At 37.7% G+C, this 21,255-nt stretch overlaps 1 protein-coding gene across 30 annotated transcripts in view; it reads right to left on the reverse strand.

The window, feature by feature from the left end:
- Positions 1-21,255, reverse strand: part of NRXN1 (neurexin 1) — a 1,071,808-nt gene that overhangs the window by 26,803 nt on the left and 1,023,750 nt on the right. For 18 of the 30 annotated variants that reach the window (XM_024552821.4, XM_045189457.3, XM_045189449.3 and 15 more), the window contains one exon: positions 2,641-2,728. In XM_024552821.4, the coding sequence (XP_024408589.1) occupies positions 2,641-2,728 (88 nt within the window). The remainder of the gene's footprint in view (positions 1-2,640; positions 2,729-21,255) is intronic. The other 12 variants (XM_024552822.4, XM_045189458.3, XM_053924061.2 and 9 more) reach the window with 1 other exon arrangement.

The raw sequence follows: 21,255 nt of genomic DNA on the forward strand, positions 1-21,255 counted from the left end.
AAAGAGCAACACAGCATGAATTATTAAAGATGGGAATGAAAAAAGTCTTAGGAAATTGGACAGAACAAGTCAATGTAGGACAGAGATGTCACTTACGAAGTGTAACACAGAAAGAAAAACCATTCGTAGAATACACTATTGAGACACTTTCAGGAGAGGTAATTCACAAGAAAAGCCTCCGGCAAATGATCCCACTGAAGCAACAGAATCTGGAGTTTAAGCCTTACAAGGGATTAATGAATTGAAAACTGCGGAGTAAGGAGAGAAACACTGAGGGACAGGATGAAAAGTTCAGCGGGGCTTTGTTACGAGGGTCTTGAAGTAGTATCATCACACAGAGGTCGTAGCTGCTGGTTCTTGTGCACCGGACAGCAGACTGGTTGAAGCAGGACAAAGTTAAAATTCACACGACAGATCCATGCAGGGAACAAGGCACACAGGGTTTCTGCTGCATGGAGCTTCCCTTCTTGGGGAGGAGGGGCATGCAACGAACAAGTAATGAACAGAGAAGTGAGAGAGATTCTCTTACATGGTGTTAAGTGTGGTAAAGAAAACAAGGGCAAAAAGACCCCTGAGTATGGTTATGAACATGCTGCTCCTCACTTTCCATCCTGCTGTATGATGTTTAACAAAGCTGGCAAAACTCAGGTGAATAAAAAGGACCAGAGGGTGATACAAGGGTAATCTCTCTCTCCTCTCCTCTCTCTCTCCCACCCCCAGTTCTGGAGAAAGGGAGAGGCAGTAAACTAGTCTGTAAGGAATGGTTATTAAGACCTCTAGGAAAGGCTAGAAGATGCTGATCATTTACCTGTGCTCAAGAAGAAAAACAAATGTGACAATGTTAAATGCAATTAGAGTTCTCACAATAAGGTTTTCTAGATAGTCAAGGTGAGGACTCTGCTTAAGAAGATGATGGCCTCTACTTGCATGGCAAAAAGAGACAGGCCAGAGGAAAGTCAGCAGGTAGTGTCGTCAGTAAGAACCCGCACTGTTTTCAGTGCTTTGTTAATAGAGTGGAAAATACTGAAAAACTTGACTGCTTTCTAGATAAACCCCTCCCCCGCCCCTGCCCAATGTACAGCCAACACCAGACTCTGTTTTATGAACAATCCATGCTGGAAGGTCTCAGATAAGAGCAAAGATAATGTCCTGGCTGGCTGGGCATGTGAAAATAGGAGAAAGGGGAAAAAAAGAAATTTGAGGGAGGAGAAGGCAAAGAGATGAGACTGAGGGACTGATACAATAGATTTTAAAAAGTGATTTTTTTTTTTGACACAGAGAAGATGAGAATACCAATAAAAACAAAGGCAGGTTCTTGGCAAAGGGGCCCAGGAAGGTATCATAAAGAAACTATATCTGTGCAGAGAACCAAAACAGAATGTTCATGGAGATCGGTAAATGGGAGGGATGGAATGGATAATCATTAGAATTAATAACTGCATATGAAAGAAATTCCGGAGACAGAGGAAGGAGGACAAGAATACATTGGTCTGGATCTCGCAAAACTTCTGCTGAGCCAGGACTGCTGAGCCTCTGCTCCTCACTAGCATTCAGTAGCTTCTCTAAGTGCTGAGGGTATGAAGCTAAAATCAATGCGGAATAGTGATATTCAAAAGGAAATGCAAGATATGCATCCTGAACCACCTTTTTAAAGACCCAAATATCAGAATGAGTAGATTTACTTTAAAATAATATTCTTCACAACAGTGCAAATGAGTTTATTGTGATGTGAAGTTTTCCCGCTGGTGTAGCTGACATCCACAGAGGTTGAGAGTTAACGGATAGTGGTTAGTCCCTACCTGCCTCCTTCATTTTGCTAACCTAAACAAGAAACCCATTGAATTTTAAGAAACACTGCTTTACCAAGAAGACTCTGGAAATGCCCCTCCTACTGGGTATAACAAATATCTGAAATAAAATCCAGGCTGTGATTAATTTTCTGGGTCCACAGCCAGCACTTGAATACAAGGGAGGGGAAGTAGAACAGAGCTGAATGGAAACAGTATTTATGTGTTGGTCAGTCACACCCTATCACAAAAGAGGAGGAGAAATTATGCATCAGCTAGAGTTAAAATGTATCAGCTTGAATTTTAGGGAGAGGAGGCAAGACTCAAATATTCTGTTTTAAACATAGCAAGGACGCTACCTGCTGTTTGTTTTAGGGCTGCCATAATATCCTCACTTCCAAAATTCAGGTATATATCACTGAAGATAATTTGCTGGTAGAGTGACTAGTGGGGACTTTTGTCAGTAGAAAGGTCAAATAATTTTCCACAAGGCACTGCAATTTTTAAGCTTTACAATTTTGCTATAGGTGACCAGAGGGGAAGCCCATTATACTGTCATACACAGAAATTATGTTGTGAGTTAATGGAATGTGAGCAGTAGGGGACCAGCCTTGGGTGCAACCCCCCACTGCTATTCCTGAAATACATAATTTTGGTGGCTTTTGTTTTAAATTTTTCTTCAGTAAGTGTGGGGGGGAAATCTATCCATGTAAAAAGCAAGAACCCCTATCCCACAACCAGGTACTCTGTAACAGGATGGACTTCTAGCTATAAATGCAAAGCTTTCTAAGGACTATGGCATGCAACAAAGATTTAAAATAAGCAAAGAAAGTAAGAAAAAAAGTCGACTAACCTAACCCACCTGAGCTCGGCTCACAGGGGTCAATGTCCTCGTCATCACTGGGACACTCTGCTGAGGCCACAAGGATGTCATCGGTGGTCTGTAAAAGAATCACATTCAGTAGATTAATTTAAAGGGACCTAACACAACTTCTGATCTTTGTCTCACTGACAAGCAAAATACCGCTTGTATTTACCTGACAGGATGAGAAGTCAAATTCAGTATTTCCCTTCCCAAGGACACAGAGCTTACTTTTTTCCCAACTTATTCTAGATCTGTCATGAAAGGATTTACATATTTGTGAATACATGGTTATAGCTTAATTTACATGAAGACATGGAAATGGTGGTTGCCAACTTGTAGACGTCCATCCATTCAACTGCATGGAGAAGTTGCACACAGTAGCATACAGGTTTAAAACAATCTGGCAGAAACAGATTTGAAATTTATTACAGCCCTGGAGTGCTACAATGTATGCATCAGTAGGTTTTATGCAGTACTTGTGTTTGGCTTCCTAAAAGCAGAATAGCTATAACCTTTTACATTCGTGACCAGGTAGAGTTTGATGAATCTTTGAGATGTAGCTTGTCGTTATTAGGAAACAGAGAGTATATTTCACTAATGTAAAAGAGGAAGCAAATAGAGTGTATTTAAGGTATTTTAAAGTTTTGTGTTTTGCATTCACAATGAATTCTCATTTTTGTAACATTTAGGTAGCAGGTGTCCTTCTCCATTGTTCCTTTTTAGCATTAAGGTTTCATAATAAATGTAAAGCATGTTTGGGGGGATGGTATTTTACAGTAAATAGGGAAGAGGTGACAGTGCTCTCCGTGACATTGTACTTGCTTCATTGCACTTTCGGCAAAAAGATAACCATCAGTGTAATAAAAAGCAGTGTGTAAATCCTAGCAGTTAGTCCCATAATCAACTCATTTACAAGCACTAAGGGTTGTTTTTTACTGCCACTTACAAGCAGCGGTAAATTCAGCACAGTTATTGCATGGAAATTGTGAAGGTTTGCATCAGATTTGGCTAATGCTAACACAGAGAGAATTCATGATACAAGAAGGAAAATATCCCATTACATCAGCTAAGGATTAAGGAGATTACAGTTGTTTAGACAATACTCAGAACTGCAACATTAATGACATCCTTATTTAAACGTGGGATTCATATAGGTTGTAGCTATGTACGTGATGCATGTTTAGTAGACTTATTGTGGTGATCGTTTTGCAATATATATAAACAGTATATCATTATGTTGTATACCTGAAACTAGTATATTATATCAGTTATACCTTAGTAAAACTTTTTAAAAAAGTAACATAGGTCTTACATTTAACAATACACAGAAATATGATTTGACGTGCTTTCATTAAAGGAGTGCCTCATACAGTCAGAGATTAAAGTATAAATAAATGTGAAGATAATTGTGCCGTTTTGAAAAATGCAGACAAGGGATGATGCACTTTTGTGACAAAAATTAGGTTTAAAAAACTTCCAAGAGCAGGATCTTTAATTAAAAATAAAGAATTAGTTCCGATGTTAATGCTTCACAATATAAGTTTAATTAAATGCAAGCATTTAAATAGCATCTTGAGATGGTTTCATATTATTCTGCTCTTAATTCCTCTGAGACAATTAGGAGACTGGATTCATTCATTTTGCTGCTATTATTTTAAACAACGAAGTTCAAAATACCAGTTTTCCCAGAATTATAACTGTTCACGTTAGTGATAACTACTAGCAGTGAGTGTGATAGTAACACAGGTATCTTTCATTAACATGAGCTTTAAAAGGAAAAAAAAACCCCATCCCCCTTCTGGCACAAGCAATCTTGCAGGCTACCATCCAAACTGACTTGAGAATAACAAGTTATTGGATTATGAGGTCTTGCCGGCCAACTGTTCCAATTCGCCCCGGAGCAGATTTTTCACTTTTTTTAGAGCTAACTTCAAGTGCAAAGCTACTTTTTTCTCAACCACAGTGGATACTCGTTTAAATTAACTTTAAGGTTACAAGAGAATTGCTCCTGTTCCTTGAGGAACATTAACTATATTAATGAAATCAGTGTAGGGTTGTTGTCATTTTGCTCTTGATAGGAGGACGTGAGTAAATTCTCTCACGTCCCAGCTATGCTGTTACCCCCTTCCCCCTTCTCTACCTGGGGAACAGTTGGCCACGTCTGGAGACATTACAGTTGACGTAATTGGGCTGAGGGTGGCTGGGTGGGGGTGGGGTGGGGTGGAAGGTGCCAGCTACCATGGCATCTATTGGGGAGGGACAAGGCATGCTGGTAAATACCCTAAAATGCATGTGACAGGCCTCCCACAAAAAGATTTATCCAAAATGCCAACAGTGCAGAAGTTGAGGAACTCTGATTTATAAGTTTAAAAACTATTCTCTTGCCTTATCTTCTCTCCTGAAAAATTGGGCCACATAATTCCTATTGTAAGAATTAAATCAGTACACAAAAAGTACCTAGAATAGGACCATATTGTAAATATTTTAAAAAGTTGCAGTATTATCAACATTATGGCTATTATTTCACAAATGTAGAACCAATTTAATCTTTTTTGCACTATATTTATAAATAATACAATTTTAGATATTAAACTGGAAGTTGTATGTGTGAATTATCTTCCATGTAATATTATATGTTAACATGTAATCAAAATACAGTAGCTATATTGGTACTTTTTTGAACAAAGGTAAGCTTCCCTCTTTTGCTGTCTACGTTCAAATTCTGGATTAGAAGTCAAACATCAAGCTTACAAAATAAAGGCTGCTTCTTAAAAGCAATTCATGGACTAAAAAATGTGTGACTCATTGTACAGTGTTTCATGCAGACTCAATTATTTAGCCATACAAGTTAAATTTTGTTTTAAAAGTTGATCTATTTTCTACGTTCAACAGCCTTTTGGAACAATTCCATAGCAAAGAGAATATGTTAGAATATTCTCAGTGTTATCTTTCACAAGACACAGTACCTAAACTAACAAAACACACGCCCATTAAATGGTACCTTCTGCAGCTCTTTAGAGTAGGAAAAAAACTGTACCAATATGACTTTATTGTATAACTATAATTTAGTTTTTAATGTACTTTTTCTGGTATAATGAATATGCATTCATATTTTTTATATTTTTCCTTCAGAAATTAAAAATAGCAACAGTCTTAAAAACACAGCAATAGTCTTGTGAATAAAAGATCTTGAATCAGTAGATGCACTGGCAGAAATCATCTTTGTCTTAAAAATCAGGAAGTGGTTCAAGTGTAGGAGCAAAAATTAAATTTCACTTTGGAGGCTAAATTAACTGAACAATTTTCTAGCCAAAGCTGTGTAATTCAAATTTAATTCACTGTGTTTGGAGTTGCCTCTGGATGACACGCTATTGAAAGAATGATGGAAAGAAACTTAAATATGTTGCATTAATCAATTCTATTCTTCAGTATACGTTTTGCTGATGCTTATAACCTTTTTCAGAAAAGAGACTACCTGCTGAAACAGACAGAATAGTGATCAAGCAAAAGCATTAGCTTTGCATAACCATCCACCCCTAACTGTACACTTAATCACCCAGAGGTCAAAGGGCCAGGCTGATCTTCCCTAATTCCGAACGGGCCATACATTCACCTGGCATCTGCCCTTGCTCAAAATGTCTACCAAAAATACTAAGGTCTCCTTACCTTTAGGGGAAAAAAATGACTTGGACAGAATTCAAGAAATAAAGACATTGAAACTTAGTTCATTATATTCAATGGATAAACACCAATATGGTATAGGGCGAGAAAATGTAATCAGGATGGGGGAGAAAGGATGTTCTCAGTTTATAGTTAGTTAGACCAGTCAGATGGGTACGGGATTTATTGGGGTGATCATTTCGTAAGGTATACAAATGTCTAATCACTATGTGGTACATATGGAAATAATATAATTTGTATGTTAACTGTAACTGAAAAATGAATTTTAAGAAACTTAAATCAATTTATTTAATATCCAAGGTTATTTGGAACAACCATTTGGTAGGAAAGAAAGAGAAATTTGGAATTTGCTGTACATTTACCTGCTATCACTTTTTAAAATATAGCACAATTGCATACCAGTGTGGTAAAAAATATATATAAAAAGATAGAGAAACTTAGCCTGAAATGTTTCATCTCTGGAATGTTTCATCTCTGGTAAAAACAGCATTCTTAGACTTTATTCCTCATGCTAAATAGCTGTGCTGAAGACTGATACATTCCTATGAAAACACCTACAAATCTCTACTAGGACAAATCTGCTTTATGAGAAAAAGAGCGAACTCCAACTGTGAGAAAGGATGCGCATTATGAATTTGATGCCTGCACAGAAATCCTTGATTTACTGTAAAATTACGGTTGAAACTTTGTTTCTCAACAGAAGTAGTCTGTCTGGCTATACATCCAAAGACAATCCAAAGATAAAGTAAAATATCGTCGCAAGCAATGGCACTCACTTGGAAATATTATTTAGCCTAATTGTTCACTGCTATGGAGGATATTTAGACTGAATTCACTTAGAAAACTGATGGGTGGGGGTATGGTGCTAGGGGAAGTGTGATGTGTTTGGCTAATTGATGGACACTTGTTCTTGCTAATACTTTTGTTTATATGAAACTTCTCTGGAAGAGAGAGAGAACATTTATGTCCAGCTTTTAGGACTGAATCTGATAGTCCCCCCCCCCCCCGAGAAGAGTTATTGTTAGGTGTGTTTCCCTGAGATGTCAGGATTCAGAATTCCTGTTACAAATTTCCCGAGCTGGCTCTAACCCAATGCAGAGATAACCTGTGGAGCAAGAAGCTTCTAGGAGATCGGGGAAGTTGCAATTTTCACCAAGATAAAAAACACCAAAAAACCCCCACACAATTATAATACAGATATCCAATTTCCAAAGAGTGGGCCAATGTGATCAAGTCAATTCAATAAAGAGATATATCAAATTGGTAATTGTACTTAATCAACAATGCTATTAAAGGTGCAAAGGAATTGAAAAACTCTGCACAGACCCTGTGTAACAAAGAAAATGAGGATCTATTAGTCACTACCAAATATGAAACAAATATCTATGCACGGCATTTTCTGATGTGCACAAAATGTGGTCACTACCTAGCAAGGCATAAATGATGGCTCTCACTGCAAATAACTTACTGTGCCCACTCTATTCTGAAGCGTGGGAACGAATCACTCATTAATGCAAATAACAACAATCACTTCAATTCAAATAGCTTATTCTTCTTGAAATGTAGCAGTACTCCCATATCTATTACTTCATTAAATATTTACCAACAACAAGCTTGCTCAGAGTGTAGGTGGAGGTGCTATCATCCTAGTGTTATACAGTTAAGTACCTGCTCAAAAAAAGCAAAGGAAACCCATTTGTATACTCATTTACCCTATTTTAACGTTTGAACATTGGCATTCACGAATATTTAGGGTAAGGCTTAAATATCCCTGAAAACAGCCAGATTTCACATTTCTTTAATGTTTTTTTCCCCCAACTGATGCCTTAGGTTATTACAAAAAGGGACTATAAATCAGCTGTCTGCTTGGGAAAAAGACAGACTTGAAAGCCATTCAATTTTCTTCAAGAGTTTCTTAGCTGCTTAAAATGTATGCAATGGTTCCAGGATGGTGAAAGTGGGTTGGGCAGAAAAACTCCACCATGGTAAAAAGATCACAATATCTTGCTCATTCGAACATGCATTTTGATATGAATTTGATACTGGTCATACTAATAGGCAAAATTCAAAGAGAAAATAGGGATGTGAAAATAATGCCACAGATGAATGAATTGAAAGGAAATTATGGAAGAAAGGAAAGAATTGGATTCCTGACTGATCAAAAAAGAATATTATATTCTAGCAGAATTTTGCAAAATAATAAACCTGCAAAGTAGAAACTCGGTGTTAGGAAAGTTCAAGTTAATGTTCTAAAAAGATAGTACACCTCATATTGTTTTTAAGCTAATGATGACCTCCATGCTCATATTGCATTTTCATTTTTAGCCAAAGCAATGTAGAGTAGCTGGCAAAAAAAAAAAAGGTGAAGTTAAAATTTTTAGGAAGCCAGTGGAATAATCTATCCTCCTGGATTCTCACTGATTGGAATTTGTCATGTAAGACCTCCGAAGGCTGCTGGCAGTGGAGTGGAGGTGCTGAAAGGGAAACTAGCGTATGTGTGTGGTCAAATGTGTTCCTGCTCTGTCTGTTTTGATTTCAGACAAAGCAACTCCTGAAATGGATTTGGTCATTTCCAAATTCAATAAATACTGACAGATGTTTACCATGCAAATCTAGGCTTCTAGCTTTGTCAATATGAATCTCTCTGAGCCAAAGATTGTGACTGAAAGGACTAATTAGTCACACAGGTTGAACTGAAAATCCCTATTCATTTGGAGGCCCCAAACAGGTTTTATAATTATAAAATGCCGATGATGGATAGTTTCGATCAAATGCCTCCAAAATTCAAGATTTCATTGTTGGTATTGAACACGTAAGGGAATAGAATCAAGTTTTAGTCAAGCAGTCATATACCTTCTTGTACTGAACCAGACCTTGGTGATCATTAGTCTCAGTTCTTCATTTCATATATTGGGAAACTGAAACTAAAAACTTAAGTGTTTCTGTTTGATCACATTATTCTGCAAATTAATGGCAAAACTATGAGATGACCCAGACTCCCAGGAGATTGTAATTGTCTCTTATTCCAGCTGATTTCTATCCATCTTGTTCTCTAAAGGTTGATGTAATTTATAAAGGTACATAATGAAATAAATTTAAAATGTTAAGAAGGTGGCAAAAGGAAAGTACTGGGCTTTAATAGTGAAATTGCCGTGAAGATACATACAAGGAGACACATACACAGCTATTGCACCACTTGATATGGTGCACATCAAGATAAACTAAGAAGGGAATAAAATGAATGCTAGAGTTCAAATTTTTAAAATCCAGTTACAAAAATTCAAATCTAACTGCAGTTATTTTGAAATAGAGTAAACCAAGAAAATACTTTACTTGTGATAATCTTTTCTTATTTTTTAAGCAACTTGAACACCTTGCCTCTCTGTACATAAATGCATGACTAAATTCTTGGGGACAGAAAAAATGTAAATTACTAATTTTTTTCTGCCTATTTTTCCTCTCTGCTTAGAACATTGCGGGCCATGCTGTCTACGAAATTAACTCCATGAACTCTCTGTCCCTCTTCTCATTAATCCACTGGTAAAAATCCTTCCAAATTTGAAGGTCTCTCTTATTAACTATTGTTTTCACAACCGAAGTGCTAATAAGATATTTATCTTTGTCTCTCTGAAACAACAATCATTAGGGTTTTGTCAAATTATCTCTTATTGCATCTTGGGAATAAATAAATGGCAGCAACCACTTATCAGTAATACTGGTTGTTTCTCCAGATACAATCACGCATTCATGGATCAGGGCCATCTCATTTGCATGACGGCCCTAGAATTAGAGGTGCAAAATCAAGGCCATACGAGGAGCCATAGGCACCTACTTATCAACATTTATTTCCTATTGGGTAGTATCATGACCAATGTCTCCTTGGTGGAATTTTAAACTGGCAATATTGAAGAATTTCTATTCCACAGCAAGAAATAGGGATGTGCTTGGAAATGATAATGACTTAGTTAAGAGAAAACTGGTTTTCTGATTTTTTTTTACCCATGAGTTAACATACGCAAGGTTCTATACTGAGCTCCCAATTAAGCCAATATCCGAGCAGCACCTCCATGAGTGTTTCTATGAAGCAGTGATTGAGACTTAACGTTATCTGGCTCAGGTGCTGCAACGTTACATCCTTCAACGCTAAGGAGCTCCAGCTTGGCTGGTTATAGTTAAACCGAAACGCCACGCTTCCCTCCCTATCTGACTACTTCATTCCTTATTAATGAACCAAACTACTTTGGTTCATTAATACATATTTGGAATATTGTGGTGTCAAACCACTTCAGTTTAACTTGTAATATGCTGATTAATAATGGAAAATATATACATACTAGTCCAGATAGCAAGTCTCAGTCTGAATCTCATGAGAAGTTTGCATGATCTTAGACTGGTTTCTGTGTTCTCAATTGTACATATGAATATATATATGTATGTATACATATATACATACACTATACATGCCCATATGAATGCTACATGTGTGAATCAATCGTTTGTATATGTGAATCACAATAACTCTCACAGTGATATTACAGGGATCACATTTGATATGTGTGAAAGCCCTTTAAAAATATGAAAGTTCCCACACTGCAGCATTATATAAGTTATTATTCTTGTTCATTGTATAAAGGACAGGTCTAGGAAATGCTTTAAGAGAACAGCCAGATATCCACATAACTGAATAAATTTCATTTTCATGTCCTGAAATCCTCTTGTTTCCTCGGTGAAAGAGCATCTACCTCTCTCACTCCAACTGGCCCCTCTCCTAGATGCTGCTATTCTGGGGCTGATCCCTATTATACCAGGATAGGGTCCGTGTTGGCATTGCTAAATTCGGGCATACGTGCCAGTCTCACTAGTGACTTACAAGACAGGTAGTGCCAATCCATGACTGGCACAGGGGTTCCCTATTTTCCAGGTCGGATCCCCTGGAGAGCTACCGCACAGATGCAGGGGTACTAGAGCTCTCTCTAAATTCTCCTCTCTATCCACTCTCCTGGGACTTAGAAGACATGGCAACCTGATTTATTTTTATCTCTGCACCCGAAGTTTATTTATAATTTATGTCTAAATTAATGAACAGGAAAAATAGATCACTTAGCATACACTGATAAGTAGGAAAGAGAGACAGCGACGGAAAAGAAGGAGAGGAGGAGGAGCGGCTGAGGGGACAAGAAGAAGAGGCTCAGTGTGATCCTTGCAGCACAATGCTCCTTACTCCAGTGGTTGTATTTGTCATTATAACACGACATTGCCTGTGGCGGTGTCCTCCACGTGGCTTAATGATATGCTAGTTATTTCTTATAAGGCACTGAGCAATATTTTCTTAGTGCTTTAGAACAGGGGAGGTATTTGTCTTTCCAAGTTACTTAAATTTAAAATTAAAAAGTTTAAATCTAAAAGTTGGGAGCTGCTTAGGTGTTTGTTTTACCTTATTTCACATACTCTGTGGGAGGGTTTTACACCCCTGGAACATCTGTAACAGAAACTCAATAGAGTCGGTTTAAAATGTCACCCCCATTGATTGTGACAATTACTTCACCGGGTGTGTATGCAGCAAGCCACACACCTTAAACATTTTATTTTGAAAAATTTAAAATTTCATAATTAACAAGTTTACAATTGTCAACTATACTTCAATAAAGATGGAGAAATGTCATCACACTCTAAAATCTGGCTTATTTTCTTTATCTGCAATTTAAATGAAAGCATTTTATGAAAATAATTATGACTCTAAAACTAGAACTAATAAATGTAAGAGGGAAGCGCGCGCTTGGCTTTAAAAACAGCAGAAATGTTACACATGACACTTGAACTGGTAGAGTCATTTCAAGTCTTATCCCGATGGTCACCCTCAGCCCACTACACTGAAGTCTCAGTGTATATCGGTCACAATTGCTCACTTATAACAACTCATTAAATCTCAAAATAAGAGCCAGCAAGTATAGATTGTTTTCCAGGGGTATAACTTGTAAGAGTGGGAGATGAGAACTGTGGCAAAATCACACTTTTTCAAAGGTTTTATCTGCCTTCTAACATCTCTAGAAGTGACAATAAACGTTTACAACCGGTTTCCACATTATACCTCATGGCTGGAAATTTATGGTAGAGAAATAGCAAAAAGTGACATTATCTTTAAGTGAAAAAGGAGAATGATTGTAACTTAGGAGGAAGGAAAGGCTAAAAATGTCTTGCAATAAGTTGGTCTGCCTGCTTTTATGAAGCATTTCTGTCCTTTGAGAGAGCAATAAGACACAGCCTGCTTTCTAGAAAAAAGTGAAAAAAAAAATAGTTGGCTGTCATTCTGTGTTTTTTCTTATATACCATTCCCCCAACTCTCCCTGCCTCCCCTGAACTATATTGAAATAATCTTAAATCACAAGCACTTTCATTTGATTATAAGGACACTATGTCTTTATATTATTTTCCTTCAAGATATAACTATAGGATAAAAGTTTTATCTTCTTTCTGAAATAAGCTGCATGAAGATAAGGACTAAGAGCAGCCATCAGATTGAATCCTAGAAACCAGTGCAGGAAAAAATGCACTCATTAAAATTTCTATCTTTTGATTCTTCCCCTCATTCACTCATTCATTAATTCATTCATCCATTCATAACCCTTTATTGAATACCTTTGATTAAGTAGGAGTTAAGCAGACGGGGAATGAATACAATAAGGAACCAGACTTCCCTGCCTTCAACTGCATGGAGAACTTCAGATGTGTGACAAATGAAGGCTGTCTGTGAGTGGGAAATCTCTCTTTGACCACTAAGCATGGAAGAAGCATGAGTTCAAGAACTAGACAGACTGGGCTGAAATCCCAGTTCCACCACGTATTAGCTCTGTGACTTTGGACACATTTCCTAAGTTCTCTAAGTTTCTTCAAGTGTAAAAATGAAGTTTTTTATGCCTTTGTTCCAGGATTATTATGAGTATTACATTCTGTGATGCTCGATGGATACAAGCACTGTCTAGCACAGCGGCTGACACTCAGAAGATGCTTTGAAGAGTATAAGAGTATTTATTATATAGCACAGCTGGCTCTGTTCACATTCTCACTTTGTTCCCTTTCAACCTGGAAACTTTATTCCTAGCACTGGACACCCAGATCTTTAGACATTCTCTTCACAAAGAAAGTACAATTTCCTGACTTAAATTCATACTTCCGTGTTTGACCACCTTATAAACAGAGAAAATTTTATATTGGACATGAGACCACTTTTTCAAACACCTCGGAAAAATTGTGATATTCATCAATGTATTGAACAGCTTCTCTTTTCCCTAGCCGCATGACGTAACCCTGCATTTGTTAACTCTGGTATGTTTCAGAGTTTGGAGACACTTTGAGTTTTCCTTCCCAGCTCCTCACAGTAAAGAGAGGGAACCCCTGAGCTGGCATGCTCAGGTGTGCAGTACCAACTCACGGCCCCACTCAGTATCAGACTATGGTCTCCAGGGCAGATTCTGGCCGCCTGGCTCCAACCGGTTGGCATCCTGCTCCTTCCTTTGCTTCCCGTTTCAAGTTTGGGTATGGGAAAGGTAAGAGTAGCAGTGGGATTAGTTCACTACTTTCCCCACGTTTCTCAAACATGATCCGTCTTTTTCAATTCTGTCCTGTGTTTTATTGAAAACTTTAAAGCAAGGCCTTTAAGAAATGCCAGGGAATCCAGAGTTGCCACGTAGAGAGCAATTAGTGCAAAGCTCACTAAGGACCAACCAAAGAACACACATGCAGAAGCTGGGAGAGAATATTGCTAACTGTCTGCTATTGAGGACCAGCAGTCTCATGGAAAACCTGTGTTCGTGTACACGTTTCATTAGATGACGTCGGTGCCTGAGCTCTTCCCACAGATATTTGGGTGTTTTCTTTAGTTATGCAATTGTCTAATTGCTATTTCTTTAACCACTATTCACACGTTATTTTTGTCATTAAAATAGTTGTGATAGTAAAGGTCACATACGAAGCACTTGCTAAGGGATTAACCACGCCCTCTCTTAGATAGCCTTTCTCTCTCCAGCCTCGTATTTACCTTCGGTTCCACTTAATTCTGACATGTTTCCCCCAAGTTGCTATTATGCCCCTCCCACATGGCTGTGCCCATTTCCTTTCCATCACACCTCGGCAACCCCTCCCCTCTTCTCTTCATTCTCATTACTGGGAGGCCTGCTGATTAAGGACAAGAAAATATGCCATTTGTTATCATGAGAACTTTTGAAATCATGTGTTACCTTTAAAACAGAAAACTCAGAAGACAAGCTTTGCTGGATGGTTTGGAATCTTTGTTAGGAGCATCAGTACCTATAACTTAGTAGTGATCGCAGATGTCAAAGAGGATAGTACCACTGCCCTGCTCCATGAGTCTCCAAACTGCTCTTTCCCTTTTCAGCTGATAGCTGCTCTTCCGAATTTTGTCCGTCACTACCAGGCTTTCCAGGCACCTGTTTCCTTTTTCAAATTTGCTCCTTCAGATCTGCTTTGAGCTAGAAACCCAGATAATTAAGGTTCTGTAACTATCTTGAGAAGTAATAAATTGAGAATAAATAAGAGAAAGAGGGCTGGAGAAACTCTCAAATAAGAAAGCACAGGTACTGTAGAGCACTCAGCCAAGGCTCCTGGCTGCAAATTCACAAGACCTGTTAGTTTCTTCAAAATGCAAACTTCCTTAAAAAGGTAGTGGATTTACTTATAAGTGACCAGTAATATTTTTACTATGATAATTCTCAAATCCGCTTTTCTTATTTCATTGAGTCCGAGAAAACTTTTGTAAGTAGACACCAGATATACATCCATTTCTATTTTTCCAAGACCTAATCAAATAGAAGCCAAGCCTCCTTTGGTGCTCCACTGAGTTTGCTAGAAGGGAGACAAACAATGTAATAAGGAAGGTAGCCGTCTTATTGTCTTCGATCACCTTGCTACCTGAAACAATGGGGGATCGTTGGCTTGCACTTGTAAGTAGAGCCTGAGGCTGCCATGCAGGGGTTCAGCTATATTTGCCTAGAGTGGGCAATTCACTCTGTGTACCCTGAGTAGAGACAGGGATGCTTTCTGTGGCAGCCCTTCTCTGGTTTTCCAGGACCAGCTTTTCACTTGATAAACTGAGGAGTGCTAGTACTCCTAGCTGCTTCCCAGGGATTTGGTGCATGGGCATTGAGTTTAAATCTGGAGCTGTTAGAACTTGGGGAAGGATTTTTTAACCTCTCATTTGTAAAAATGGGAAAGAAGCAGTACCCATCTCTGCAGTGTAGTTGTAACACTGTTCTTGGTGCACAATAAACACTAAATAAATCTTTGCTATTCTGACCTGTATAATTACTATACAAGACAAGGGCACGTTATCTCCAACCTGCCAGAACCAGCATGTCTGTCATTGATGTGGGCAAAACCCCGATGTGCTAATAACCACAATAGGTAGAACATCCACATTTGCCCTTCCCTAGAATATTGTGAAGTAGGAGGGGAAATAATGCTAAGTATTGCATGAAGAATGCAAGTATAGTTTCCCCCTGAATGCTCTATTTTGCTTTTCAACTTTTAAACTCCACTTTATTTCAAAACATACTCCCAACCATTTTCAAGTTGCAAAGCCTTCTTTTTTGTTTCACAATAAGCTAAATGCAGGTACAAACTCGAGGGAGACAGACCTTGGAAATTTTAAGTATGTTGCCATGGCAATGGTTTGCAAGAATGTGTATGAGTTTCATCTTAGCTCTCAAGCATTCAGCTGAGTATGTATGTGGAGGATCAAATCACTAGGCACACAATATTTGCCGTTCACTGTGTTTTGAAAGGTTTGGAAATAACTGTCTGTTGCCGCAACCAGAAACCACAAAGTTTTTTCTTTTCCTTCCTTCCTTCCTTCCTTCCTTCCTTCCTTCCTTCCTTCCTTCCTTCCTTCCTTCCTTCCTTCCTTCCTCTTTCTTTCTCTCTCTCTCATCCTTTCTTTCATCTATTATCTATCTATGTATCTATCTATGTATCTATCTATCTATGCATCTATCTATACATCTATCCATCTATCTATCTAGTGTGGAGGTCTAGTCATTCATCATCTGTTCTTACCTGGCCAATATCAGCCAAGACCAGCTTGGCTGTTCTAAGGTAATCTGCAGACAGAAATTCAACAGTAGTCATTTTCACCATTGCTGCAAATAGAGAGTTGCATTCCTAGTAAGACAAAGCTGTAAAATTTCTCTACTGATTTTCACACTAATTTCCTCATTGAAAACTGACATATTGTTAAGGAAGCATGATGATTTTTTAGGGATGTTCAATTAAAGCAAACTTTCAGTGTAATGAATTGTGGAGGATCTTTTAAAAAGGTCCTATAATGCAGGAAAGAAAATTAAAGTATGTAATTCTAGTCATTAAATCAAACTCCTCTGCAACCAAAAAAGGCACAACAACCACCACCAACAAAAAAGACATACAGAAGAAGCAATTTCATTGCATTTCAATCATCACTACCTCAATTGGTCTTAAATGGTTCAGCTGGTGCATCTAAATTGCAAAACCTGCACAGTGCACTAGTGCTTCATTGGTGATAAAAGCATTGGTTCCTAAAAAAAGCACTTTTCCCCACAAATAGAATCCACAGAGCACTAAAATTAGAAAGTTTTAAAGCTATATACTTGTTTAAAAAATAATTCTTAACAAATTATCTTCATCTTACAAGGCTTTTTCTATCTAAAATGGTACTATGCAAATGAAGTCGATATTTTTTAAGAAATCCATTTACCAGTAAAACACCACCACCATCACCTGGATTTCTAAAAGAGTATATTCTCAAGTTTTCCTAGCAAAAGTTTTTTACTGCAAATTATCCATCATGATACCAAGTACCCTACATGAAAGGGGGCCACAAGGGGCCCACCATCTCCTGCATTTGGAGACTGACAAAACCTTCTCTAAAGTTTTATTAGCTATCAAAGACTGGCAACTACCTAAAATTCATTTTCCTGCTTTAATTTTGCAAACACACACACGTGCAGGCAACATAATCATCCTCTCCCCTATGCTCCTGGAGTGAATGGCTTGTGGCTGTGCAGGACTTCAAAACTGCAGTGGTGTTCCCCTCCCCTGCCCACGATAAAAAGCCTGTGGCAGTGCTGGAACTAAACAAATGAGAACGCAATAATTAGCGATGCAAACTGTCAAGTGGATCTAAGAGGAGAAACAACTCAGAAAACACAATGATCAGCAGTTTCAAGCTTTAACAAGAGTCTACATTGAGTTCCCATTTATTTTAAACAAAAATAGATTAGGTCTTTTGAAAAATGTTCACTGCAATTTTCATGGAAATAGGGCAAAGCAGCTAATGGGTCTTTTTACATCTTTAGTTTTCTATGATGCTGATCTAGTGGGAAAGTCTTTAATTCTATACCCTTTCCAAATAATCTCTGGCCTACTCTTCTATAACTAGGCTCATTCCCATAGCACGTAGTTCCAAAGTGGATATGGAAGAGGTGAGTGGGTCAGATCACATGCTGTGACTCCCCCAATTCCCAAACACACCCAAACATCACCTCAATAACTTTGTAAGTGGTAACTAAATTAAAGGAAGCATTAAAGGCAACTGGAAAGGGAAAAGAATTATTAAATTATGTGTGTGTGTGTGCGTGTGAATGGAAGGGAGTAGGCATTCAAAACTTTGGGTAGAGAGTACTGGTTATATAATTTACAGCTAAGTCTCTTGGACTCTTTACAGATAATAACTACCTTCTCCCCCTAGCAACCTTGTTGAGGCTGTCTGAAGCAATATGGGTGGCCTCTGTTATACATATGCCTGGTCTGAAATACCTGTCTAATCCTTATATAGATGTTAATGTTCCCTTACCATTTATGCATCCAGGAATAGAATTAGAATATGAGATTTTTTAAAATTAAGCATTGTGATGAAATTGGTCAATTCAATTACTTTATAGCTTTCACTTGCTTCATTCTCTTATCTTTAAACTCGTACAAGTGCCTGCTTCATAAATTTAGAATGTAAGTGGGATTCCTGACACGGGTCTTGAATAGAACATAGCATTCTGCGATTCTACTAGGAGTTAAATTATTGTCAAACTCTTTGACTTGGAACATACCACTTCCTACCCCCAAAATTAGTAGGTGAGAGTAGATGACCTCTAGGGTCCCTTTCAAATGTAATAATCGAGTGAGTCTTGTGGTGATGGTGTAGTTAGTTACCTATAACTAACTATATGGTAGTGGTTATAAGAAGCTGCACATGATGAAATTGCATAGAACCACACTCACATAAATATTTGCATGTACAACTGGTGAAGTCTGAATAAGTTCTATGGCTTACAGCAATATAAATGTTCTGGTTTAATATTGGTCTATCGTTATACAAGATGTTAACATGGGGGAAAGCTGGGTAAAGGCTGTAGGGTATCTCCAATTTAAAAGGTATGTATAGATAATATATACATACATACATAAATATAATAATTTTTAATTTCATGAAATGGTTCACTACAACCAAAAATGAAATGACAATAAGCAGGGCCTGATGCTTTCTCTATGAAGTGAAATTTATTGGGTCTGAGCAATTCACTTTTCTTCTAAATATGATAGTTTGTACCTAAAACAACTGGTGCTTTTAAGGCAGTTAGAATACTGACTATTTCACCATGATTTGAAGTCGGGAAATTGTCACATGACAGGTTATTACTAGAGGCGCCATTTTTGCTCACCCTTTTGTTATTTATCCTTGAACATGGACCAAATCCTAAGGATTAAGATACCGAATAAAGCTTGAAACAACAAATAGTCCCTTGATTTAAAAGAAAAAAGTAAAACAAAATACAAATAAAATAAAACCAACACAATTAAAAAGGAAGTGTCAGGGATTTACTAAAAATTAAATTTCTAATACTTATATTCTGAGGACTCTAGTTTCTGCTCAATTAGCTACTCCTATGACGAGTAATCTTACTTTCCATTCCTAAAATCCTGAAGAATCCTATTCACCTAAGAGTTAAGTTGTGCTCAATATATTCCCTTTTAATATCACAGAATCTGGTGGATTCTTCTCACCTCCATAGGGTCTAAACATAATGCCTAGTGACTTAGCAGCTGTATGCCTATACGCTGGTTTCAGAATGTGATTCTTAAGGGACACAAACAGGGCAGAAGAAACCAAGGAATGTCATTAGCAGACTTCTGTTAGAGGGAAAGTTGAAGAAAAGAGGGAAAGAGGAAATTACAAAGAAGAAAATGAGCAGAAGGAAGGAGAAAATGAAAGACAACGGTCCTCCCACCATAGGTATGTTTGGATAGTGGCAGGGTGTCTCACGCCCTCTTATAAATGAGACCAGTGATGGAAGTAATTTCAGACGTAGAACAGTAGGATGAAGAGCTCACTCAGTGAAATTGCAATAGGTCTTGGTTTTTCAAAATTCCAGAAAGAGGTTTAGGAGAAAGAAAACAATAAGATGTGCAAGTAAAAGTACGTCAGTCCATCAAACCAGCTCTGCTTCAGGGCTCGTCAACTAAACTGAGTCTCTAGCGTTCAGTTCTCTTGGGGCACAAAGACTTCAGTCCTAAATACCAAACCTTAAAGACACAGAACAGAAAAGTGCCTCACAGAGGACTGTGCATCTTGAACATCTGGCACCAGACAACAGAAGGTAAAGCAATGAAGGCAGTTTCTTAGTCACTTTCATTCAAATGGGCAAAGAATGATGTATTATCTGATAAAACCCTTTTGGAACACATGCATACTTTTCCCCAGTTCCACCAGATACAGTAAATTTAAAATGGAATTCTTCCCATAAAAGAACAAAATACATAATAGGTGATGAGCTGAGAAAGACACTAAGGGTGGGAAATTGGTCACATACAGTTATTTCCAAACCTTTCAAAACACAGAGCTGTTGCAATAACATCCAGGCCTGTATTTCATGTGACCTGAATGTAAAGAGCTGACCAGGAAGATTGTAGTTATTACACCTTGAAACACCTTGTCCTTCTTTGCTCTCTCTACTGCCACAGGGCCATAGGGCTTCTTAGGCTTTGCAGGGTTCAGGGAATGCTTTACTGTTGAAGTGTTTCAAGCTAAGGGTGTGCTGGAAATCAAATCTATCATTATAAGATTACCTTAAAAGCCAAACCTCTACTGTACATATCAATTTGTACTCCATAAAGCTGATTTCCAGAACATCCACCAAATCCTGCCCATATTTACATGCTGATAACAAATGGAAAAAAAATGCAAACACTACATATTCCATATTTTAAGAAGTCTTGAAATTATAAATATCAAAGCTCTAATTTCATTTCCGTGTATAATTTCATTTCCTTGCCGAATGTTTCACATTATAACAGAAACTTGCAAGCTATATTAGTTTTTAATGCATAAATTGTGAACATCCCTAAAAATAATTGCCCTACACAACTAACCTTCTGTTACCAATGTAGACCCACTTTCTTTTTTGTGTTTATGGAAAAATGCTTACAAAGACTTGTTCTCTGAGGATCTCATTTGGCATGCATTGAATTTATTTTTCCATAAATCTTTATCGGCAGTGAGAATTTTTCTCCAATTGTGTTGTTGATGGCTTATGTCACCACTGTCCCCACCACTTCCATTAGCAGCCACAGCACACCTTACTTTTTAGAGAACAATCTCCAGATGATTTGGGGGTGAAGGACTTTTAGTACAGAATATGCAGCACTTTATGGAATATTCATTGATATAAAACCTAAAAATACACACAGAGAGTACAGCATTTATGTGGGTAATTATTTAGTAGGTTCAACCCATGATTCTATACCACAGGGTTCTTATTAGGAATACCAGAGAGGGGATCAGAGTTTCTTGACACATGGTAATAAGTATTTTTTCACTTACAATGAATAATGTAGCTCGTTTGGCATCCATGTTATAAAAAATAGGTTTGAAATAATTAC

This window comes from Desmodus rotundus, chromosome 5 (assembly GCF_022682495.2).
Source record: "Desmodus rotundus isolate HL8 chromosome 5, HLdesRot8A.1, whole genome shotgun sequence".
Lineage (NCBI taxonomy): Eukaryota > Metazoa > Chordata > Mammalia > Chiroptera > Phyllostomidae > Desmodus > Desmodus rotundus.